Here is a 24,218-nt window from a genome sequence, read left to right as displayed (position 1 = left end):
AAAGGGAAGGCCGAATCATATAGGCATGCCATTTCCGCAGCTTTGCCTGGAAGCTGCAGTGTAGACTCCCCAGGTCTATTCCCCGCCGCCCGCCCGCAGAGAGCTGGGGGAAGGTTCTGGAACCGGAGGGTAGACGCATGCCCAGTAAAGTCTGGGTGACAGAGAGGGTGCTTATCTGTCGGTCACACCTGGGAGCAGGTCATTAGCCACAGTAGGTGTGGCCACTGCGAGGGTGGGGAGATTTGAGATAGCTAATCTGGACAAAGGAGGTCGCTCTCTTGGTGCTCTTGTGCTTTTGTGTTTTGGGGACTCCAGAGACGCCTGTGGCAGGGCGCACTCTCTGGGCTCCCCTGCATTTGCCCACGTGGCCCACAGCGATGTGGGCCCCACACAAGGGACTGATGGACTACAACTAGCCTAATGCTCTCCCGGACCCTCCTCCACCGCGGGATGGACGCTTTGGACACTGGCTTTGTTAAAACTCGACTGAGTCCCCAGCTGCACATCTTCCAGGACTGGACTGAGGAAAATGGGACTTTGAAAACCCAAGGATGTAATTCCATGAAAATAAAGCTTTCTACCACATCTCCAGAAATGCTTATCTCAGCGGTACCCAAAGAACCCACTCCCACTAGCAAAGGAGAAAGGCAACCCACACATTTCTCCGATAACACGACAATTGGCCAATATCTCCTGGAGGGCATTGCACTTCCTGCAGGATGTGAGCGAACCATCCCTGGTTACCCCTCAAAAGGACCGGGTACTCAGTGGCATCTGGGTTATCACGCTCCCATGTACCAACTGGCTTGAGAAAGGAATGTGGTTACAGTTGTAAACCTGGTCATTGCACCTAACACAATGTTTATCTTATCTGTCGGCTTCTTGGAGCCACCATTACTACTGATAGACAAATTATTGTGGTGCGTTCATTTTCCTATACATTAATTTGGAGGTCAGTGTCAAAATCTAGGTGTGTTCACAGAGTTGCCTCAAGCTCCAGATAGTCATACCACGCATGGTATCTCACTCATTGAGAACTTTTGCCCTAGGTGATGAGTCAAAACTCAGTAGGTAGCCGGGCCCTAAACAGAAACTTTCCTTGCCTTTAAGGCCTGCCATTCCTTCTGCCCACAGTGCCCCTCCCACCTGGGAAGACTTAGTAATTTGCTGATGGTGCAGCTTGCCACACTCATTCCCTTTCTTCTGGAGGCAACACTGGTTTTCTTTTGGGAAGTCATCTGCCCCCACTCGTGGCCCTTGCGGTCAGGTGTGGTACACGCTACTTGTTTTAGGGGTGTAGACACGTGACCCAGGCCTGGCACGCACACATCGGAATAAGCTGTTCTTCCTCCCTACAATGAATGGGGCAGGAAAGCACCGCCTTCAAGCTGTCTACTGAGAATTGGCTCTAAGACTTGAGTTACTTAGCAAGAGGCGACTTTCCTCTCTGCCTTCGATGCCAACTTCATGGAATGCAAGTGTGGAGCTGTTGGTGGCTATTGCTGCCACCACATCACCAGAGAGGCTGAGCCAAGAGATGGTTCCAGATACATCTGTGAGTGCCTGAGAGCAGCCCAGCCTGGGGGCTGCTAGATTGTGAATGCTATTGAATGTCCTTTGCTTCCCAAGCCAGTTCATATTGGGTTGGTCACTTGCAACCCAATCCAAATTCAGAGGCTACCCTCTGAGGCCTACTCAGATGTCATCTTCTTTGTGAAGTGTGGCAGCCCTTCACCCACCCCTCCCCGCTCCCAAGTCAGGTGTCAGTCTTCTGCAGGTCTGCCCCTTGGCTCCTGCACTCTCCACACGCTTAGGTGCACCAGCCTCCAGCATAGGCTGAGGCCGCAGGGGAGGGGCTGTGTGATGCTTACTGCCTCCCAGCCCGAAGCGAAGCGCTGGGCCAGGCTGGGCAGCCCTTCTCAAGAGTCAATGTCGCGGCTATTGGTCACACCTGCTCTTCTCCCTGGGAAGGGAGCGCTGCCTCCTTCCTTCTGGGAACAAGGCAAACATTCTAACACAAGACCCCTGGCTGCCTTCTCGGGGGTCCTCTCCCTTTCTTAACATGCACAAGGAGACCAATGTTGGCAAACACGTATTGCTTTATTTAGTGTTTCTCTGGATTGCAGAAGTGTCAGCAGTGGGCCGAGACCCCGGAGGCAGAGGCAGCTGGGCAGCCCAGGCTCTCTGGGGCGGTGTGAGGGGAGAAGCAGCAGAAAGAGGTGATGCCCCTGCAGCTCCTCCCAAGGCCAGCCCCTTCCCCAGGTCCCCGGCACAGGGGCAGCTTGGGGCACAGGAAAGGCCTCACATCCTTGAAATGGGGCCAGTTATGGTGAGCGGGGTATTTGTCATCATAAGGCATGGACTCAGGCAGAAGGGCTTCTCCTACCTGGTGGCCCCCAAGGGTGATTGCTGGTCAGGGAGCCACATGCACCCTAAGACATGTGCCTGTTTTCTGGGGCCCTTGTTCCTGAACGAGGCAGTGAGGTGTACTGAGAGGACAGGGCTGCAGTCCCGGTTCTGCCCCAACCTGCTGATGAAGGAAGGGCAAGTCCCGTCCCCTCTCTGGGCTACTGTCTCCTGCTCTGTCACACCAGGAAGCTGGACTAGCTGATCTCAGTCTTGCACATTTTGTGGCCTGAGACGCCTTCCCCCACTCCAGGACAGCCTCAGGCTAGGCTGATATTGAAAGGACATTGTTAAGGCAGAAAAAGGGGGCAGGCAAGGGTGCTCTCAGCCCCCAGAAGGATGTCAGAGCGGGCTGCAGAGGATCTAGGTGGGTAGACAGGCAGGCAGACAAGGCGCCAAGGGGACAAGGAGGACAGAGTGGCCTGAGCAGGAAAGAGGGCACCAGGCCCAGACCGCTCCACCTCTGAGCTACACTCCCTGCCCGGCTGGAGTCAGGGAAAACACATCCAGTGTGTCTTGGGGTGGGAAATGGCTACAAAAAATAGTTTCCTATAAAGCATCAAAAAATCTCAGAGAAAACCTCAGCAAAAGTTCCCTTCTCTCAAATATTTGGCATCGACAGTGGGGCTGGCGTGTCTGCCTCTGGCCCCGGCTTTCCTATTGCTGTGGCCCGGCCTGGCCCACTCCTGGGGCAGCTCCCTAACCCCTCCCTGCAGCGCCCTCAAGAGAGGGGAGAGTAGGAGGCAGGAGTTTGTCTGTGGGCTTCGAGGTGTCCCTGGGTCCCTGTCTGGAAGCTCGAGTCTTTGGTAATGGGAGGGGAAGAGAGGATAAGCAAAGCGTTGGGAGGTGGGAGGGTCCAGTGGGCACCTTCATCACCGAGAGTTCAGCCGTGGGGCCACCTGTGGAGAAGGGAGAAGCCCAAGTGTGAGCGGGAAGCAGACAGAGGCGCACTGGGCACTTGTCTTCACGGGTTAGGAGCCGGCAGCGGCCGCCTGGTCCTGCAGACTCTGATCCTACTCCCTAGCCGGAGTGGGCCTCTCTTCCCACCCAGCACACCCCAGGCCCCCAGGTCTTCCCCCTCCCCATGCTGCCATCTTTCTGACCCTCTGCACTACAGGGGCTCAGAAGGCCCCTCACTCTGGCCCCAAATGGGCAACAGGATGACAGGGGTGGTATGGTACCCAAGCACTGCCAAGGCGCCTTGGTCACCGGAGGTGCCACCCCAGTCCTAGGGCCACCCCAGTCCCAGGTCCACTCACCACAGCCAGGTGACCGTTCTTGGCCTTCGTGATGAGCAGCTCTGAGCCAGGTGTGAAGTCGATGATGCCGTCCCTGCCAGGGCCCCCTGCATACGTGATGCTGGAGGGAAGGGTGTGTGTGAGGCCTGCCCCAGTGTGTACACTCGGCCCCCTCGCCATGCCTTCCTGCCTTACCTGCCCTGGTTGATGTTGATGTTGTTCACGCGGTCAGCGCTCAGGGCCGTCTTGGTCAGTGTCTCAATCACATGGTCACTCTGCAGCACCACATCCCCCTGGGGGCCCAACAAGGGGAGGGGTCAGGCTCTGCCCTGACCTACAGAATCACCCCCCTGCCTCCCCGTCCCCACAGGGCACCTTCTGCTTATTGTCCTCGCGCTGCACATGCAGCACAAAGAGGCTGTCGCTCAGGCTGCTGACGGAGATTCCTGAGGGGGAAGGGCAGAGGTCAGGGATCAAGGTCAGAGCAGGGGCCTCCCTACGCAGCCCTGGGCTCTGGCTCACCCGTCAGGTTGGTGTAATCAATCCTCTGCTTGACTTTGGCATCTTCCACGATGACCACAGCGTTGGGCGTCAGTAACAGTTGCCGGGGTCGGGGTTTGTAGCCCTTTCGGTCATATTTCACTACAGGCACTGCGTACTGAGGACAGAAGGTAGGATGAGGGGCAGGGGAGGGGCTGAGGGGGCTCCAGGGATAACCCCCTCACCCTCTGCCCGGGCCCCGATGCCTCCATCCCTGATGTCTCACCTGGATGGGCTCAGTGCCAAGGGCCTGCAGCACTTTGGGGCTGATCTCGTCTGCACCTGCACCAGGTGGGGAAGAGAGAAGTCAGGAGGAGAGAGGGGACTAGGACGGTGACGGAAGGTTTGACACTGGAAAGTCAGGGGCTCACCAAGCCGTGTGCTGATGAAGAGCCTAGGGACACTCTGGGGGTAATTGTCCTTCTTGCCCTTGAAGATCTCACTGGCCACGGCTTTCTGATGCAGCTGAGGAGACAAGGGCGGGAGGAGGGATGTCAGAGACTGGGGCCTATCAGAACCTCAGAAGCTGAGACAGCCTCCCTCACCCTCTTTCCGGCCCCAACAGCAGGAGGCTAAGCCCTGCCACCAACACTCCCATGAACCCCTCCTCTACCGCACCCCCGGCTCCACCAACCAAGGCAGAGAGTTCCCTAGAAGGGTCCTGACAGCATTGTCAGGGTGCAGGCCCTGGGGCCCCCAATATTCAGATCTTGAAGCTGACCGATTGCTAATACTCAAAACTACTACAGGTTACCTGAGTGGGGCGGGTCCTTAGCATCACCCAGTATTGAGTTGGCAAATGCAAGGCACACTGGCAGCCAATGTCTGTCTCCAAAACCACGCAGACATTACCAACCGATTAGACTGAAGCTGCAGCCTTTTCAACACAGGGCTCTGGGAAGCCTCTACTGTCCAGTGGAGTTGGCCCAGGTGAACCCTACTTTCCACCCACAATCTACTCCAGCTTCTGCTTCATACGTGAGGCCAAAGAGGGGCTGGGATCCATTTGAGGTCACGTGGTAAATCAGGAGTAAGGTGCTCCCCCAGGCTGGCACTCTCCAAGTGGTGCCACTGCCCCCTGGCCAGGCCACACCTGCCTCTTTGCTCTCCATACCTGCTGCTTCCACTCGGGGCTGATGCTCCGGCAGTACTTCCACACCATGTTCTTCCTACACAACTCCCGCAGCAGCTCTGAGGCCTGTGGGCACGACACGAGCAACATCAGGGCACCCAGACAGCTGGCTGCCTCCCCTCTGAGGACAACAGGCATATGCCCACCACCGGGCTCTGGCCTAAGCGACATCCCCTCAATCTGGACAACCCCTTCCATTCCCGAAGGGGTTTCTCTCAAAACAACTAGCCCTCCAAGGCCCAGCCCCAGTTCCACTCCCTTGGGGAGCCCTCCCGACTGCTCCTCTGGCCACATGCTAATTGGGCCCCTCCAGAGTGCTTTGAAAGCCCCCAAGTCCGCAGGGAGGGCCCGCAGACCTCACGCAGGGCAGGTGGTGGTGTGGGCCAGGAAGTGTCCAGGACATTCCGGGGCAGCTGCCGCCGCAGGTTGAGCAAAAAAGAGGTGCGCACGTGGTCCAGGAAGAAGGCGTTCTCGGGGCAGCGGGGTGCATGGCGCAAGATGAAGCCTCGAATGAGCCTGGGGGTGGGGAGCCCAACAGGGACGGGGGTGAGAAGTCTGCAACAGACCCCTACACACGTCCGGTTCTGCACCCCGTCATGGTGCCCCAGTCTCACCGCCGGATAGTCTGTGCTGCCCACTTCCTCTTGGCCGCCTTCCTCCGTCCCAGCGTTCCCCGCCACCAGGACTGGATGCAGATGGCTGCAGAGACCACAGATGGCTGACCTCTACCCCCTCACCAGGGTGGCCCACCCTAGCCCCAGACCCTGACCCCTGAAGACCGCAGGGCCCCGAACCTGATCGCTTCACCCGGAGGAATTTCTGCCGCCAGTGGAAGCCCCGCCAGGAGGCCTGGATCTTTGTGGCTGTAGGTGGGAAAGAAAGTCAATGGGCCAGAGCTCAGGGGCCAGCTGAGGCCTGGCTGCCAGAGCTCACTGAGTGGCATGGATGAGGGATGGCTGAAGGAGCTGCGGAGTGAGAGGCTAAGTAAGAAGGGAGAGTAAGTGAAAGCAAGTAGGAGGCAGCAAAGGAATGTGGGAACCTGCTCAGTGTTTGCACCCAGGGCAGGACAGATGGCTGGGGCTGGTAAGGAGGAGGGCAGCTGATTGTGGGCGAGGCGGACTTCCTGAAAAGGGAGCCCAAATGCAGTGATTTATTTCCTGCTCCCCAGAACGGACCCCACTGGGACAGGAAAGGTGGGGCTCTCTTACCCAGGCTCTGCCTCCGGACCTCCAGCGCATCCTCTGTGGCAAACAGCGTCTTGGGAAAGCGGATGAAGATCTTGGTCCTGGGAGGGCAGCAGTGATCAGCCCCTGGTTGCCATCCCCATGCCCTCTAGACCCCAGGAGTGGGCACCACTCACCTGCCCATCTTATACTCTTCTGGCTTATAGCCGAGGTGCCTGACCAGCACAGCCACCCCATCCTGAGGCCGTCCTGCCCAAGTGGGCCATGTCTCCGGGCACAGCGACTTGTACCTGGGGGGCAGGAGCAGAAATGTACCGGGCTCCCACCTCAGCCACCACCTTCCCTGGGGACCCACACCAGCTTTTCTGGGCACCTGCTGGGAGGCTCCCCTAACTGGCAGCTCACGGAAAGCGTGGGAGGTGGCTCTGTTGTCCCCATTATAACAATAAGGCAATTAATATTCTCATCTGCCTGAGGCCATGGGGCTGGAAAGCAGCAGAGATGGAATTCACACCTGACCGAGTCCCCAGACCCTAAGTCAGGATAACCACACAGCTGCCCTCTCCTTTCTGAGCTGATAGAAACTCTGTCCTCATAAGCTTTTACCATTTCTCCTGGTGACAGATGTGTGGATGCCTGCCTCCTGCCACGTGCTCTGTGAAGGCCAGGCCTGGGGGGAGGTGTTCTACCAAGCCTGACATTAGGCCTGCAGCATGGAAAGGCAGCTCAGAGCCTCAGCATCCTGGCTTTGCAATGGGGCTGAGAACCCGTCTTCCCTCCCAGGATCTACCAGGCTCCTACCCTCTGGACCCCTTGTCCTGGCACTGAGCCAGGCCCCGCCCCCACCTCTGCAGGAAAGCCTCGTATTTGCGGCGATAGGCAAAGCCGGCTCTGCGCACTCGCAGGTTCTCCATCAGTCCCAGGTACTTCACCTGGTGCCGGATCAGCACCTCATCAAAGCGGCCTGGAGGAGGGGTGACAGGGTCATCAGTGGGCTCGCCTGGACAGAGGGCCCGTGGCCCTGGCCCAGAGGCTCAGCCCACAGGCCCGGGGTGGGAGGGCCTACCGGGCTGTTTGGCGTCGTTGGGCTTGATGCAGCGGATGTAGGCGGGCTCCTTAGACTGCAGGATCTCCACCAGCTGCAGGAGGCTCATCTTGAACTGGGTGGCCACCTGGTGAGCCAAGGTGAATGGGCGGTTGGCTGGAGCTGGGCTAATGCCTCTGACTCCTAGCACAGCCCGTCCCTGGGGCAAAGCAGCAATTCCCACAACTACCCCCTACCCTGCTGGGGCCCTTCCTCCCGCACAGGGGAGGGGACAGGCTAGGCCCACCTGCATCACCACAGTGGCTTGGCTAGAGACCTCAGTTTAGGACCCTCACTGGGGTCTAAAACTCTGCTCAGGCCTCAGCACGACCTCAATTTCTCTCCTAGAATTTCAGGGCCACTTTCCTCAACAATGTGTCCTACACCTATTCGTTCAACCATTACCCCTGTACACTGCGAGGGAGAACCTTCAAGCAGACTCGCAATCTATTGAGGCCCCATTAGTAACAGGGGTGTGTTGTATGCCTGTGGTTCTGGGAGCACCAAAAAGGGGCAACTAATCCCGTTTATGGGGGAGCGGGCGTCAGGAAAGGCCTCCTGGACATGCCCCTTCACCTAAGTTTTAAAGGATGTGTAGGAGCCCAGCAGATGTGTCTCAGTGATTGAGCATCGATCTATGAACCAGGAGGTCATGGTTTGACTCCTATTCAGGGCACATGCCCGGCTGCAGGTTCAGTCCTCAGTGGGGGGTGTGCAGGAGGCAGCCGATCAATGATTCTCTCTTATCATTGATGTTTCTATCTCTCTCTCCCTCTCCCTTCCTCTATTAAAAAAAAAAAAAAGGGTGGGGGGCAATGGGGAGGATAAGGTCACATATGTAATACCTTAATCAATAAAGGAAAAAGGATAAAAAAAAAAAAGAAAGGATATGTTCAGTGGTTAAAGCATCATCCCGATACACCAAGGTTGTGGGTTCGATCCCCGGTCAGAGCACATATAAGAACCAACCAACAAATGCATCAATAAGTGGAACAACATATCAATGTTTTTCTCTCTCGCTAAAAATAAATAAATTAAAACAAAAAGAGGATAGGAGACAGCCAGCCCGAAGGAAGAGAGGAGAGAAAGGCATTCCAGGCAGAGGGCAGTCTGAGCAAAGGCTTGATGGACACAGTGAGCTACAAACAGGCCAAGCAGAAAAAGGGATAGAGGCAGGCAGAGGCAGGATCGGAGCAGGACTCAAGAGTCACATCAGGGAGCGTGAATTTAAACGTGAGGGAACAAGGGAGCCACAGAGGAATTTGGAGTGAGGGGATGATAGGAACCGATCTGCAATTTAGAATATTCCCACAGCAGTTTGTGGGGGATGCTTGGTAAGGGCAGGTGAACAGCCAGGAGACCAGGGAGGAGGCTGGCTGGCTCAGAGGAGAGAGAACAAGGGCGGACATGGAGCAGTGGTTGTGTACATGCACACAGACATAGAGCACACACAGATACACACCCACAGGAACCAACACACACAGAAGCTCCTGTGCACACAGCCAACTCCCAGGCTCCTGCAGGCACTCATCCACGTGCACACACACGCCCCCGGGGCCCCACAGCCGGCACACCGTCTCTGGGCGCTTCTTGTCACTGAGCTCGCTCCGGTCGAAGCACTGGCTCATAATGGGATTCTCCGAGCTGCACATGGTCTGTGAGGGCAGAGCAAGGGATCAAGGTTGTAGTAGGACAGATTCCTGGTGCACTGGTCATTCGGGGCCAAACCTGCAGTCCTCCCCCGAGTCCTCCTCACCTCCTTCAGGTTCCGGAAGAGAAGGTCATTGTTTTTATCCAGAAACCCTGGGAGGAGAGAGCACATGTGAGCTGAGGAAGAGTCCCCCCTCCCTGCCACTGGGGGGACCCAGCCCCAGAATCCTCACCGGTCACGCTGTAGGTTACTTCCCCAGCGTAGTGCAGAAGGCGGAACTCGCCGCGGCCCAGAGACTTCCTGGTCCGCTGGTCAGCCAGCTTGTGCCTGGGGGTGACAGGGAGAGGAAGCTACAGCTTGCTGCCTGAGCCATGCTCCCTGCCTGCTGAAGAGTCATAGAGAGGAAACAGACCTCCAGGAAGGAGCAGGCATGCCCAGCCCACCCACAGCCCACCCTGCCTCCCTGCACAGAGGTGGCCTTGCCCAGGGTCACACTGTGCCAGGCCTGGGATCTGGCCCCCGCTCTGCAGGGCACACTGGGCAGAGGGCTCCTCTCAGTGCCTCTGGTTGCTGCATGACTGCTCAGAGGGTTGAGCATGGCCCACTACGTTTTAAGAATAGAATCTGCCCCAAGAGATTACTTACTAGTAAGTCTTAAGCATGTGTATACCCTTTAGCCCATTTTCTATATTTAAAAAACAATCCTCACTAGAGGATACGTATTTTTTTTAAATTCTATTTTATGTTATTACTAGAGGCCCAATGCACAAAAATTCGTGCAAGAGTAGGCCTTCCTTCCCCCCGCTGCCGGCACCCGGGACCCGGGTTGGCTAGCCTCGGGCCCAGGCTTCGTCAGAAAGGACGTCTGGAAAACGTCTGGTCTAATTAGCACATTACCCTTTTATTATTATAGAAGATTATTATTTTTTAAGCCTCACTCAGGGCATGCTTAGAGAGAGGAAGGAGGAGGGAGGGAGGGAGGGAAGGAGGGAGGGAGGGAGGGAGAGAGAACATCAATGTGAGAGAGAAACATCTCCCAACGGGGGTTTGAACCTGCAACCCAGATATGTGCTCTGACTGGGAATCGAATTGGCAACCTTTCGGTGCACAGACCAAAGCTACGTTTTGTCTTTAATTATTATTTAGAGAGAGGGGAAGGGAGAAGAAGGAAAGGGAGAAAGAGAAGGAGGGAGAGGGAGAGGGAAAAGGAGGGAGGAGAGAAAGAGACATCTATTGGTTGCCTCACATACATGCCCTGACTGGGATCGAACCCACAACCTAGGTATGTGCCTTAACTGGGAATCGAACCCACAAACTTTCAGTGCACAGGATGACACTCCAACCACTGAGCCACACCAGCCTGGGCCCATTTTCTACTTTTAAGAACTATTTCAAGCAACTAACCAGAGACACAGGCAGAGGTTTAAGGCAGAAAGATGTCTGTGGCAGCCTTGTTATCTAGCAGAAGCCGGAGGCTGGCCAGGGCCCCCAGAGGCTGGGTAAGAGCCATGGGGTGTCTGTGGATTAGAGCCGTTAGAGCAAGCATTTTGAGGAACTCTGTTTGATGATACAGGAAAATACTGAAAGATAGAACACTACCCTGAGCCTTCTACAGTAAGTCCTCACTTAGGGTCCTTAATGGGTTCTGTGACTTTAAGTGAAACGACATATAACAAAAGCAATTTTACCCAGAGGCTAATTGATATAAACAAGAATGAAGTTCCGCCCTGACAGGTTTGGCTCAGTGGATAGAGCGTCGGCCTTCGGACTCAAGGGTCCCAGGTTCGATTCTGGTCAAGGGCATGTACCTTGGTTGCAGGCACATCCCTAGTAGGGGGTGTGCAGGAGGCAGCTGATCGATGTTTCTCTATCATCGATGTTTCTAACTCTCTATCCCTCTCCCTTCCTCTCTGTAAAGAATCAATAAAATAAAAAAAATAAAAATAAAAAAAGAATGAAATTCCCACATCTCATCAATGGTATAACAAAACAACACTGAATGAAACCACATTATCTGAGGACCTGATCTACACAGTAAGTTCTCAACCACGGGGAAAAAAAAAAAAAAAGGTATAGAAAAAGGCAGGAAGGAAATGCCTGGAATTGTTAACAGTGATGGCCTCTGGGTGACAGGACCACAGTGGCTTTTGCACACACTCCAGCGTTTCTCTAATGAGCAACGTTATTTTTACAACCAGGAAAAGGGCTTTAACGTACTATTAAGCAAAAACGCGTAGGGCTTTGGCATTTGCAGCCCTGGGACTGAGTCCAGCTCGGTAACTTACTAGATGGGCGATAACCTTGGGCAAAGGACTTCTCTGACCCTCAGTAAAGGAGCCAGCACCAGGAAAACCTCCTCGGACGGCTTCAGGTTAGAGGAGGGGGTGTGCACAGACGATGCAGGACAGAGCTGGGACAGAGGGGCTTGTTTCTTCTCCCTCGCCCCACTCTAAGGGATGAGTTAAATAAAAAGCAACTTGCAAATAAAGGAAGCTAAACAATCTCAGCAAGTTTCTTTCCTTTTTTTTTTTTTTTTTTTTATGTTTTTACTGATTTCCGAGAGGAAGGGAGAGGGAGAGAGAGACTGAAATATCAATGATGAAAGAGTATCATTGATCGGCTGCCTCCTGCACATCCCACACTGGGGATGGAGCCCACATCCTGGGCATGTGCCCTGACAGGGAATCGAACTGTGACCTCCTGGTTCATAGGTCAATGCTCAACCCCCGGAGCCACACCCGCTGGGCCTTTGCAAGTTTCATTCTCAAAAAAGAATAAGGAGGAAGCCATGCTCCTGGCTCCTTCCTCTGTGGTTGTAAGGTGAGCTGCGGCTCTGTGCGCCTGTCCTTAACTCAGCCCCTCCTCTGGGCATCTCCTTGTGGCTGATGTTTTAATTGTGGGGGGGATCCCAGGCTTCCACAGGTTCTACCCGAGTGAGCCCTGCAACCCTACTCACGTCAGGAAGTGAGGATGGTGCTTGATGGTGTCCTCCAACTTCTCCAGGAAGGTCAGATCTGTGGCCTCCCCAGGGCGCAGACACTCCTCGTCCTGGGGGTGTGGCACAGAGTGATGGATGTGTCAAGGGAGGGGCTGGAGAGCACAGGTAACTTAGGGGCACCATGCAGGAGGCAGAGACACGGGGAAAAGGGGCCAATCAAAGGGACTTCCTAGGGACAGCTTCCAGATGCAGCCAGCACCTCACCTCACCCTCCATGCAGAGCCCTGCCCTGTCCCCGCACAGCCCCAAACTCTGGCCCTCCGTGGACTGGCCTGGAGAGAAAGGGGAAGGAGTGACGCCCTCCCACCCGGCCCCCACACGAGGCTTTGGAGGAACAGACGACTCACCAAAATGGAAATGATGCCCTTGAATTTCTCCTCTACCAGATCACAGATGATCTTGTTGTTGAAATACTGGACAGGCTCCCACTGAGGGGAAAGGGGAAGGAGGCATCGTCACGGGTCCAGGTCCTCCCCTGGGGACGGACACCTGGGCTTCCTGTGGCACCTGCAGGCCTGCACTTACCGCGATGCCCTCTGCCTCGTACTCCTCCTGCTCTGACTTGAGGGTGAGTTCGATGAACAGCTGCTGCAGCTTCTCGTTGCAGTAATTGATGCAGAACTGCTCGAAGCTGCGAGGAAAGCAGGAGAGACCACAGGAGCTCAAGGTGGCCACAGGACCGGGGTAAGGAGAGGATGGGCCAGGCCCCTGAGCAGCTATGGGAGGAAACACTGATCAGGACCCAGGATGGCTGGGAGATCACTGACAGGAATCCGAGAGGCGGGTAGACAGAGGAGAAGGACCGGGACAGAGAGACGAGAGGAGAGACAGGCAGGAGGAAGAGGGCACTGACCTGTTGTGCTGAAACACTTCAAAGCCATAAATGTCCAGGAGCCCAAGGACTGTGGTGCTCCGCCAGCTGGGGCTCTGGGCATCCTAGGGTCATTCAACCGAGAGCATGGGTCCCCACGCCTGCCAGCCCGCAGTGCCCAGGCCCAGGCCTCCCTGGACTGCCGCCCCTGCTACCTTGGCAGCAGCCTGGACCACGCCCTCACCTTGGAGGCTAACGACCTGTTGATCTTCCCGACGAGCCAGGTAAAAGTGCGACTATACACGGCCTTGGCAAGAGCGTCTCGGGCATACGCAGCCTGCTCCAGGTTCAGCGGGCTCAGGAGCTGCATGTGTGGCGTGAGACAGGGAGGTGAATGCTGAAGACCCCCCTCCACCCACTCCCCTCTGGGTTCAGGTCCAACACCAGGAAACTATGTCTACTCGCCCTCCTGCTGCGGGAGTGTGGGGGCGGGCACAGGAGAGGACACAGTGACCCCACCAGAGGGAAGGAGGTACACGGACAAGAGGCCCCATTCCTAGAGGTCGGAGGCTTGGTTCCAGCCTGACTCCCTCACCCTCTTCCTGTGTGACCTTGGCCCGCTCCCTGTGCCTCTCTGAGCCAGCTGCCTTATGTCCTTCCAGCATTGCTGAGAGGACCAGCTAGCGGACCAGGGGAAGGGGCAATGATGCCTGGGGGCTACCTTATACCCGCATCCCTCACCCCATCTCCTGAGGCAAAGGCTTGGCCTCACCTCTTCTCCCTTGGCGATGATCTTCCTGTGTGTCAGGGCTTCCCGAAATGTTGAGCCGTCCACACCAAGAAGCTGTCAGGAGGACGGAGGGCATGGTGAGGGTGCCCTTCCCCTCACCCAGCTGCTCTGCCCTTGCCCTCTGCGCTCCCCGCTTACCCTGGTTAGATACTTGAACTGATTCTCACTGGTGACCTGGGCGTTGCTCTCCTCATCGGCAGCAAAGTGGAGGTTGCCCAAATGCAGGACACTGGCCACGATGCTCAGCAGGTCCTGGGGGACAGGCAGGGGCAGATGGGAGTCACAGGAGGGGCTGAGAGTTCCATGAGGGCACCCGGGGTGGTGGGATGGAGCAGGGACGGGGAGGTGACGTGTTTGAGAGGAGAAGGGGGATCTAAGTCGATACGGGCTGTAAAAGTGGGTTGAGATTTTCAGGGGGTGACAAGAGGAAGGAGGGCCCCCCGCAGAGGCCTCACCTCCACTTCATCCTCAGTGAAGTTGATGACCGTGAGAGCCTTCCTGACGACCTTCCAGTCGTTCTTGTCGTTGATGGAGGAGACTTTGGCACACTGGCCCTGGAGGAGGGGCAAAGCTGGGTTGCCAGCCCTGGTGCTGTGCTGCTCCCCGGGGGGCACCTGCCCTGCCCACCAGCGACTCACCTTCACCAGGTACAGGTAGCTCTGGGGGTTGCGTTCCAGGCCCAGCCTGCGCAGCGTCTCCTCTTCGCCCCCCTCCAGCAGCTGATAGAAAATGTGGAAGTTCCTCTCCCCGTGGTTCTGGTGGACCACGCGGGACTTCTCCAGGAGGTAACTGAGAATGTGGCCACCCACAGGAGCACCCTGTGGGCAGGACGGAACATGGGGACCACTCAGGGGGATGGGGAGTGGGGCCCATCTTCCCTTCTCTCCCCGCCGTCTTGGTTCTAATCCCAGTTCTGCCTCTAAGTGCATGGGATCCGGCAAGTCCCCTGCGGCCTCAGCTTCCTCCTCTCAGAAATGAGGACACTGATCCCATCTACATGTCAGCTCCATTCGGACGTACCACAGGCACCTCAAACCCCACAGCCCTGAAACTGAGCTGCGCTCCCGCTCCTCAGGCGAGCTCCTCTGACCGTCTTCCATCTTGGTCAATGGTTACTTCATCCTCCCGGGTGCTCAGGCCAAGGAGTCGGCAGGCCTCCTCTCATCCCATCAGTCCATCAGTCCTGCTGCCTTAACCTTCAAAACCCCAGAGTCCAGCTGCTGCTCACCACCTCCACTGCCACCGCGCTGGTTCCAGCCACAGTCACCTGTCGTCTAGATTATTCTATCAGCTTCCTTACCGGTTTCCCTGCTTGACCTGCTTCTCTGACCACCTCGTCTCAACAAAGCAGCCAGAACGGGCTTTTTCAGAGGAAAGTCAGATCCTGACACACTTCTGTTCCCAATCTTCTGATGGCTCCCTTCCAGTTGGAGTTAAAAACATATTGAAAGAGCAGCTGCCCCCACCCCGTACCTTGTTTTATTTTTTGCCACGGCACCTGTCACCTACATCACATTTTTCTGCTGTCTGTCTCCCCTAGAGGCAGGATTTTTGTCTGTCTGTTTCAGTGCTGCAGTACCAGCATCTGGCACAGTGCCTGGCACACAGCAGGAGCTCAATAAATGTGTACTGGTGCCTACTGAATGGGAATCCCACCCCCTGCCTTGGCACAACGCAGGTACCTTGAAATCAAACTGCACATCCATGTACTTCCCAAACCGGCTGGAGTTATCGTTCCGGAGGGTCTTGGCATTTCCGAAGGCCTAGGAGCAGATGGGGGTATGAATGAGGGATGCCGGCTTTCTCTCCCTGCCTCTCCCCCCTCTCAGATGCTGCAGGACCCTCACCTCCAGCACAGGGTTGCTCTGTAGCAGCCTGTCACGCACAGCACCACCCCGCTCAGGGGCTGGGCAGGTCTCAGCATAGAACTGCAGCAGCCGCTTGGTGGCCTCCGTCTTGCCTGCCCCGCTCTCCCCGGAGATCATCACTGCCTGGTCCCGGCGCTCCGTGCGCAGTGCCCGGTACACAGTGTCAGCCACCGCGAACCTGGGGCAGAAGCTGGTCAGGAGTCCGGCAGGTGGGGCTGGGAGAGGGCACTTCCGTATCTGCCTGGCGTTCTCTTGTGGGTGGGAGCTGCTTTTACCCTTGAGGATGGGGATTGGGGAACCCTCAAGGGTGTGGGTGGAGGGCGATTCTTCACAGCTGTGGAGGGGGTCCCTTTCAATTTTAGTGTATGCGCTGCCGAAGCGAGCACTGGACACGGTCACTTTCAGAGGGAAGATGGAGAGGATCACTCAGGAGTGTGTGTGTGTGGGGTGTTGCAGGTCATTCAGGTAGAGGTTGGGGTCCCTCATAGGTAGGGCTGGAGGCCTCCAGAGGTAGGGGTCAGAGGGTCACTAAGGTTGGGGGCCATGCCAGGTACAGTTGGGCAAATAAGTCATGAGTGAGAATGAGTTGGGTGGGGGCTGGGGAGGTCCCAACCAGGTGGAGCTGATTCATCTCAGGTGGGGATGGAGTCGGTCCAGGGTGAGGAACTGTGGGATTCCTCACAGCTGTGAACAGTGCTTCATCCAAAATGGGGAATCAGGGGTCATTTTAGAGGGAGGGCCGGGTGGGGTCATCTCAGATGGGGACGGGGGTGTCACTCACAGGTGGGGTGGCACCTCGTAGAAGCTGACGCCACGGTAACGCTCCATGTGCTGCCGGCTGTAGATTTGGAGGTCCCGGTAGGGGTTGACAGAGACCAGGACCGGGCCGATGTAGGTCTGGGGGTTGGAGGAGGAGGGTCAGAGTTTTCTCCCAGAGGCCCCAGGTGCCTCTTTCCCCCTCAGTCCTGCCTCCGAACCCCCAGCAGCCCCACTGTCTTCCCACTCGGGCCTCACGTAAATGAGGTTCTCCCGGAACCGTCGCCGCAGGTTCTCGATGAAGGCGGCCTCACTGGTGAAGTTCTCCAGCAGCACGAAGTCCTGCACCCCCACCCGGTCACGGGCGGTCAGGGCGCTCTCCATGGTCACCCGCACCCCGTCGCTGCCCAAGGCCTGTTGGGAATGAGCCACAGGGAAGGGTCAGGGCCAGAAGGGTAAGGTAAGGTCACTTCTCCCTCCACCACAGCCTGTGGGACTGAGTGGGCAGCCAGGGGCAGGTGGACACGGGAGGCCTGGACACAGGACACGGGGCCTGGGCCGCAGGAAGCCGGCACATGGAACATTGAGGACGCAGGCAGGTCACCCAGAACAGAGGCCTCATGGGTGCACGGACCTGGACACAGACCCTGCAGCACAGAGGACCCAGAGGACGGAGGAGCAAGGCCACCGAATCCGGGGCGGTGCTAATTTTGTGTAGAGGGACGGGGGCCAGGAGAAGGAACTCCTGGAACCACAGAAGAAAAGCTCTGTTGACCTTGGATAAATCCCCTCCCCTCTCAGGGTTGCTTCCGCCTCAAGGAGGAGGAGTTGAGTTAGACCAGGTGACTTCAGGTGACAGGTGTTGTTGGAGGACCGATGGCTCAGAGGGAATTCTGGCAGGGTAGGCGCACCTCTCCCACCCCCACCCGCCAGAATCTCCAGGGGGCGAGTGTCTGGAGACTAAGCAAGAGACCACCCTCCGACCCCATATAGGAGCGGACCGCCCAGGGGCCGCCCGTCCAGCTGGACTGGACACTCACCCCATAAGGGGGGCCACCCTCCCATAGCTGGGCCACACCCTCTCCATCAGCTGCCAGGCTCCCCAGACACCCTCCTCCACGGGGAGCCGGAGAGGCCTCAAGGGGGTGGGGGTTTTACCACGGAAAGCCCAGCTGCTGCCTCCAGCTGCCTGGGGCCCGCCATGGGGGAGGGAGAGGGGCAGGCTCGAGGTGGCCGTCGCCCCCCCCCCCCCCCCCCGTGACACACTCTTCGAAAAGGGCCTGGGGCTCAGGAAACGAACACCCAAAGTGTCAGGGGTCCGAGAAGAGCGAGGTGGCAGTGGTGGCGGGTTTAGATCCCAAAGCTGGCAACAGGTCGTCTCCAACCACAGACCCCCCCCCCCAGACCTCTCGCCAGGGGGGCCCTCTGGGTCTGACCAGGGGCCTGCCTCGCCCCGGCCGGTCCCTCCCTCCTCCGCCCCATCCTGCCCCGAAGCTGCCAGCAAATCTGGCCGGAGCCCCCGCCCCCTCCGCCCCCTGGGTGCCGGGTCCGAGCGCTCAGCCTCCCCCGCGAGCTGAGAGCCGGGGCCCAGGTCCGCGCGCCCCGCGGCCCTCCCCGCCTCGGCCTCCTCCCCCTGCAACTTCCCGGGACGTTTTTCCACCCGAAATTCCTGCGCCGCGCCCGCTTCCTGGCGGGGCCGAGGCGCCGCCGCGAGGCCGCAGGGCCGCCCGGGACCCCCGCCCCGCCCCCGCCCCGCTCACCGACGCCCGGTAGCGCATCCTGCCCGCCGCCGGGGACCCTCCGCCGCCGGTGCTCTCGGCCCGGGCTCCGCGGCGGCGGCGGCGGCGGCGTCAACGAGGGAGGGGCCGCCCCGCCCCCGCCCCCGCGCCGCCCCCTCCGCGAGCCCGTGGAGCGCGGGGCTCCCCCCGCCCCCGCCGCCCTGGGCTCGGACCCCGGGGTCCCTGTCGGTGGGGGTGGGGGTGGGAGGGACTGAGGGGCCTCTCGGGGCGAGGGTGGGGCGGCCCGCCGGCAGGGGCGCCGCCTGAGTCAGGTTTTCCAGGAGGGACGTCGTTGGCTCCAGGGTGGGGCCCGGAACCCGCGCGGCCGCCGCGTCTACACCGGCCCGGCACTCACTTCCGGGCGGGGGTCTCCACGGCGCCCCCGGCCGGGCGCGGGAGGAGGGCTGCGGCCGGCGGGCCGCGGAGGAAGCAGGATTTCCCTCTCCCTTCCCCCGAACCTCCAGTCCCGGCAAAGTTAAAAATAGAGCGAAATGCCCAAATACGGCCGGCGCGCCCCGGCGGGCGGAGCTCCGAGCGGCCCGGGCCACCCCGGACCCTCGCCGGGGGGTGGCCGCGCCGTTGCGCCTGGAGAAGCGCCTTAGGTTCCCGCGTCTACACAGGCCGGTGCCCGAAGGACAGGGGAGCCACGGGCGCCTTGGCCCGGAGCGGCGGGCCGGCCTCCGGGGAGGTCCGTTTCCCATCGGGAAAGCCACGCCGGCTTCCAGCACGGGCTGAACCCTTCTCCTCTGCCCTGGACCCCACAACTGGGGCCTGGGCCCCCTCCCCCCCTCCTCTGGAAGGGGCCGCCCCTCTGACCCCCTCGAAGTGCGTCCACACGTTCTGCCCGGGACACCCTCCTCCCCCCACCCAGCCCCAGAGCCGCCCCCTGGCTGGCCTCCGGGAGCACCACCCTGAGGAGCGAACCGTCGCTCAGGGCCCCCCTGGCGGGCGGCGGGGGCTGGAGCTTGCCGAAGGCTGCAGCCCCCGGGCGGGCTGTCCGCTGGAAGTCACTGCCCCTGCGGGAGGCCAGCACCTGCCTGCAGGCGGTGGAGGGGCCCAGACGCAGCTCTCGGTGCGCACCGCTCCCCTCCCTCGGCCAGTCACTCACTCCCCGCGAGCTCGGGGCAGACGCTCACCTGCGGGGACGCCCCTCAGACCGGCCCCCCAGTTGTTACAAAGGACTCGCAAGAGCATCACCTGCTCCCTCTCACCCTGGCAGACCAGGAAGCTGGGGCGCAATACTGGGGCACTGGCTTATCCTTGCGGGAGAAGGCAGCCCGGACCCCAAACCCCAGTGCACCCCACCTCGGACCCGGGCTCCCCGGGGGGAGGGGAGAGGCTGCGGCAGGTGCGGGCTCCAGCCTCGTGGGGAAGGCTCGTTACCTCGAGAACAACAGCGCGGCCGGGGCCGCGACCCGAGGGAACCCGCGGGGCGGGCGCCAGCTGGGAGATGGGGCCCTCAGGAAGGGGCGAGGGGACGGGGTGCCGCCGCGCGCAGCTGGGAGACGGTGGGAGCGGAGGGGGTAGGAAACGCCACCGGCAGGCCGGGCCCAGGGCGGGCGGGGGCGCCCCAAGGTTAAAGTCCAGAGCGAGCGGGAGCGGAGAAGGGACTCGGCCTCCAGCCCACCTGGGCCAGGCCCGCAGGCTCCACCTGGAGCGGGGCTCCCGGCGGGGAGCGGGCGGGGCGCGGGGACCCCGGGGGCGGAGCCCGAGAGGGGGCGGGGCCTCGCGGTGGCAGCGTCCGCCCCGCCCGCAACCGCGTCAGGCCGCTGGAATGAGGGGAATCCGCGTGCGGAGGGGTCCGGCCGGCCGTCCCCCACCCGGAGCCGCGCCGCCGCATTCCCGGGATGCCCTCTGGCGCCCCGGGAGCCGCCGCCCGGCGGCGGAAGGAGGGGGTGTCTCCACTGCTGCGGGGGCGTGAGGGCCGGCTCCGGCCCCAGCCCGGCCCCACCATCCCGCCCCGCCTCCCTGGACGGAAGCGCCAGCCCGGGAGAGGTGTTCGAGGCGGGCAGCCGAGGGTGTGAGAGCCAGGGGCGTCCAGCGTGCTGAGCGCTGTCTTATGGTACTCTCCTCAAAGCCCCCAGCCAAGCCGTGAGTCTGTGTTGTTATTCCCATTCTACAGACGGGGAAACTGAGGCTGGGCCAAGGGTGTGAGAGCCAGGGGCGTCCTGCGTGCTGAGCGCTGTCTTAATGTACTCTCCTCAAAGCCCCCAGCCAAGCCATGAGTCTGTGTTGTTATTCCCATTCTACAGACGGGGAAACTGAGGCTGGGCCAAGGGTGTGAGAGCCAGGGGCGTCCTGCGTGCTGAGCGCTGTCTTATGGTACTCTCCTCAAAGCCCCCAGCCAAGCCATGAGTCTGTGTTGTTATTCCCATTCTACAGACGGGGAAACTGAGGCTGGGCAGATGGAGGTCTTGCTTACGATTTCAGGACTAGTAAAAGGAGGGGTGGGACTGGAACCAGGACCTCTAGCACTCACTGGTCATCCAGGGCTGCCCTGGAAGAGTGAGAGCGGCTTAGGGCTGGCAGATTTCCAAACTTATTTGTAAGGGTTAATAGGTGTGACCTTTCTCAGTGACCCCATGACTGCAGTGCCCAGTACACCTGTTGCTGTGGTGTTGCTATTGACACGTAGACTTTAGGAGTAGCAGCTAGGGAGTGTGGGCCATGGCCTTTGAGCTCCTAGCACGGCCCTGGACCTAGGGGCTGGGGTGTAGCCACGGCCTCTGAGTGACCTAGGACTTACTTTCCCAGGCTGCTTCTGGGTCTCCTCCCACCTGGGGAGATGTTTCCAGCAAACCTGGACCATCCAGTGCCATTTACCTAGGATGGGCCAGGTGCCCCCAAGTCTGACCTCTGGAGAAGCGGGGAGGTCAATGGGCAGCCTCAAATGTTCCCCCAGCCCAGGGCCAGGACCATGCCAGCCTGGAATGGGTGTTCTGAGGCCCCCCCAGATCACTGCTATCAGCTTACTTTCACTGAGGCAGCCGCGAGGCCTGTGGTGGCAGGGGAAGTACCATAGCCTATCTCACCCGAAGTGCAGTGCTGGGAACAGAACAGGTGCTCAGTGTATATCTATCACACACATTTCAGGTCCGGGCCCAGCAGCCCCACCAAGGACTGTTCCAGACTCAAGGGAACTGTTGTGAGGGGCTTGGGGAGGAATGGTAGTGACTTAGGGGCTCTACCTGATGACTCACAGGGCCCCAGTCAACTCCAGAGCCATGGGCCTTTGGCCCGCCAGACACCTCTCCCTGGGGGTCCAGCAGAAGTAAACAGAGTACCTTGCCCCCTGACCTTCCCTCCCTGTTCAATATCCTCCAAGTAGAGAGGAGGGAGGCACCTGGCACCACCACCTGGCACCACCACCTGGCATCAAAAGGCCTGTCCTTCCCCCACTCCTCCCAGGAGTCACCACCTGCTCAAACCTGTCCTCTGCTCCCCCCACTGTTCCACGCCGGGACCAGGCAGCAGCCTCCCAACTGGCCTCCCTGCCTTCCTCCTGTTAACCCATTTTCCCACAGCAGCCTGTGGTATTGACAAACAGTCCGATGCACTAACACTTCATGTTAATAGAGGGAAGGTTCATAGGGCACCAGTCCATGAGCCAAGCCGGTACCTCACACCCACTGCTTCCCTGCATATGGACTCCAGTGGACCTCCTTGTCCTCAGTTTACCCTACTGCCCCCACGTTCTTGTGTGACCCTCTCCGGTCCCTTCGCTCCCCCTGCCTCCCCACCACACATGGCCAGAATGAGCGCCCCCCCCCCCCCGCCCCTGCCACCAGCTGCTACACGTGGTTCTCTAAGCCTCTTGCCTTTGCACCTGCAATTTCCTTGGCCCTTGCTGCACTTCCCCTTCCCAACTGACTGACTCTTAGTCATCCTTGAAGACTCAGCTCAGGTATCACCTCCTCCAGAACCCCTTTCTGACTCCCTCCAAACTCACAGCCCCTTCGTAATCGCTGGTACCCAGGTCAGTCCCGCCCAGAAGAAGGCTCCCGCCTGCAGCATACCCCGACCTGGCGCAGTGGGGCTCAGGAACCCCTGCAGCCGCCGGTGTAAATGAATGAAGCACAGAGCCAGCCGCGTCAGCAGGAGGCCGGGGCGTGCGGGCAGCCGAGTAAGGCCGTGGGCCGGCCGCTCATTGTCTCATTCATCTCGAAGCCCCCCACTCGCCACACTCACTGCAGTCCGGGCGCGGCCGGGCCCAGGGGGCGGGCAACGGGAAGGGGCGGGGCTCCGGCGGCTTCTCCGGAACCCAGAGGCAGAGCCCGGCCAAAGGGCGTGCTGGGTGCCCGCGTCTGGAGAGACCCCGGCCCCTCTGCCCCGCCCTCGCGTTACCCACCGTCATCTAAGTCCCCACAAGGCCCAGCCCTGGCGCCGCCGGGTCCTGGGATCCCGCATGGGCCGGGCCCAGCCGACCCCCGGCCCCAGCGACCTCCGCTTCCCGCACGGTAGCTTCGCGGTAGTCTCGGCGCCCGGTTGCCCGCCCTTTCCCCCACCCCGCCCGCCGGCGGAGGCCTCCCGGGGCCACGAGGCTGCTCCCCGCCCCGCGCCCGCGCCCAGCGTACCCACCGGCTCGGCGCTTTCGGTGTGCGGGCGGGGGCCAGGCTGGGCGGCGTGGCCGGCTCTGGAGTCCGCGGTCCCGGCACGTTCTCCCCGCCCAGGGCCCGCCCGGGGCCGGGCCGCTGCCTGTCGTCATCCCGGGCAGGGCCCAAACCAAGGCGCGCGCGCGCACCCTGCCGCCCCGCCCCGCCCCGGGCCACCCGGCCGGTCCTGGTCCTGACCCCAGCCCTAGGTCCGCGGAGACTTGGTGCCGCACACTCCGCCACCAGGTCCCAGGACGAGGCGTGCACACAAACACACCCCGCATCCTACAACTCTCTCTCCCTCTCCCTCTCCCTCTCCCTCTCTCTCCCCCTCTCTCACCTCCCTCCCTCCCTCCTTCCCCTCCAACGAAGACCCAGCCCTTTCGCTGCAGAGATGGGTGGGTGCGTCTGATGGGGTTCTCCCTTATCGTCCTAGGGCCCCTTTCCACCCCCACAGCAAACCCAACCCTCCTCTGCGGGCTGAGGCAGATCGGTTCTTCCCCATTTGTGACTGCCTCTCTCCCTTCACCCTCGGAGCTCCTGTTCTGAGCTGGCCATTGCTTGGGGCCCATGGGAAAGGGGAGACATTGACTGAGCCTGTACTATGCGCCCAGAGCTTTGCATGCACTAGTCCTTTGACCTCACAGCAGCCCTGTCACCTATGTGTTATGCCCAGTTCGTAGCCCAGCAAACTGAGGATCAGGGAGCAGGAGGGGAAGGGATTCAAACCCAGATGCCCACTTTGAAAAACCCTGCTCCTAGTGATGGTTAATAGTGGCGCTCAAAACCTTTCCCCTTCCTTCCATTTACCCCTCTTGTCCAGTCTCCTCCTGCTCCACCAAGGATCAGAACCCCTCCCCACTGCTCACCTCTTTCCAAAGAGGTTTGCTTGAAAGAGGGCTGTGGGCCCTGGGGAGACACTGCCACCCTCCCACCCACCGCACCCCAGCTTACAAGTTTGCAGGGTCTGTAGGGATGAACCACGCGGATGATCTCCCCAGTGGGGATCAGCTCCACTTGCAGCGCCATTCCGCCTGTGGATTGCCAGCGTGCTGGGCACTGGGGTTTCTGGGCAAAGGCCTGCCTGCCTGCCCACTGTTCCTACAGCCAGGAATCTGGTCTCACGCTGGGATGGCCACTTGGTTAAGCTTCAAGTCCAGCCCCAGGGGATGTGTCTGGTCCAGCTCCTCAGGACACAGCTGGAGCAGCCCAGGTCTGATTGGGAGGCCTCTTGGCCCAGAGGGTTGGGGCAGGAAGAGGAGGGGCTGAGTGATGGAGGAAATGCCTGTTGTCCCAGGTAACCAGAGCAACTGATATAGCCACCCCTGGGGTACCCTGTCTCTAGGTCAGAGGGTAGGAGGCCTTTCCCCACAGCAGCTCTATGACTGGG

General features: G+C 59.7%; 1 protein-coding gene across 2 annotated transcripts; it reads right to left on the bottom strand.

Annotated features, from left to right (window-relative positions):
* Positions 1 to 2,081: 2,081 nt before the first annotated feature.
* Positions 2,082 to 22,882, bottom strand: MYO1C (myosin IC). Of its 2 annotated transcripts, none has more exons than XM_028155029.2 (32): positions 22,815 to 22,882; positions 16,717 to 16,872; positions 16,484 to 16,599; positions 15,682 to 15,880; positions 15,517 to 15,597; positions 14,473 to 14,652; positions 14,290 to 14,388; positions 13,973 to 14,086; positions 13,817 to 13,888; positions 13,289 to 13,408; positions 13,087 to 13,169; positions 12,759 to 12,864; positions 12,581 to 12,661; positions 12,192 to 12,283; positions 9,468 to 9,562; positions 9,341 to 9,387; positions 9,159 to 9,239; positions 7,567 to 7,672; positions 7,347 to 7,464; positions 6,677 to 6,790; positions 6,525 to 6,601; positions 6,111 to 6,179; positions 5,931 to 6,015; positions 5,673 to 5,832; positions 5,299 to 5,382; positions 4,556 to 4,649; positions 4,411 to 4,466; positions 4,167 to 4,302; positions 4,020 to 4,090; positions 3,840 to 3,937; positions 3,666 to 3,765; positions 2,082 to 3,305 (listed from the first exon to the last, which is right to left on the bottom strand). In XM_028155029.2, the coding sequence occupies exons 2-32, from the start codon at positions 16,840 to 16,842 to the stop codon at positions 3,279 to 3,281; spliced, it is 3,087 nt and encodes a 1,028-aa protein (XP_028010830.1). In that variant the 5' UTR covers positions 16,843 to 16,872; positions 22,815 to 22,882; the 3' UTR covers positions 2,082 to 3,278. The 2 variants fall into 2 exon arrangements, with proteins under 2 accessions (XP_028010830.1, XP_054565060.1); XM_054709085.1 differs by lacking the exon at positions 22,815 to 22,882 and adding an exon at positions 18,219 to 18,296.
* Between the last annotated feature and the right edge of the window lie 1,336 nt (positions 22,883 to 24,218).

This window comes from Eptesicus fuscus, chromosome 20, assembly GCF_027574615.1.
Source record: "Eptesicus fuscus isolate TK198812 chromosome 20, DD_ASM_mEF_20220401, whole genome shotgun sequence".
NCBI classification, from domain to species: domain Eukaryota; kingdom Metazoa; phylum Chordata; class Mammalia; order Chiroptera; family Vespertilionidae; genus Eptesicus; species Eptesicus fuscus.
This window is presented reverse-complemented; position numbering and strand designations above follow the sequence as displayed.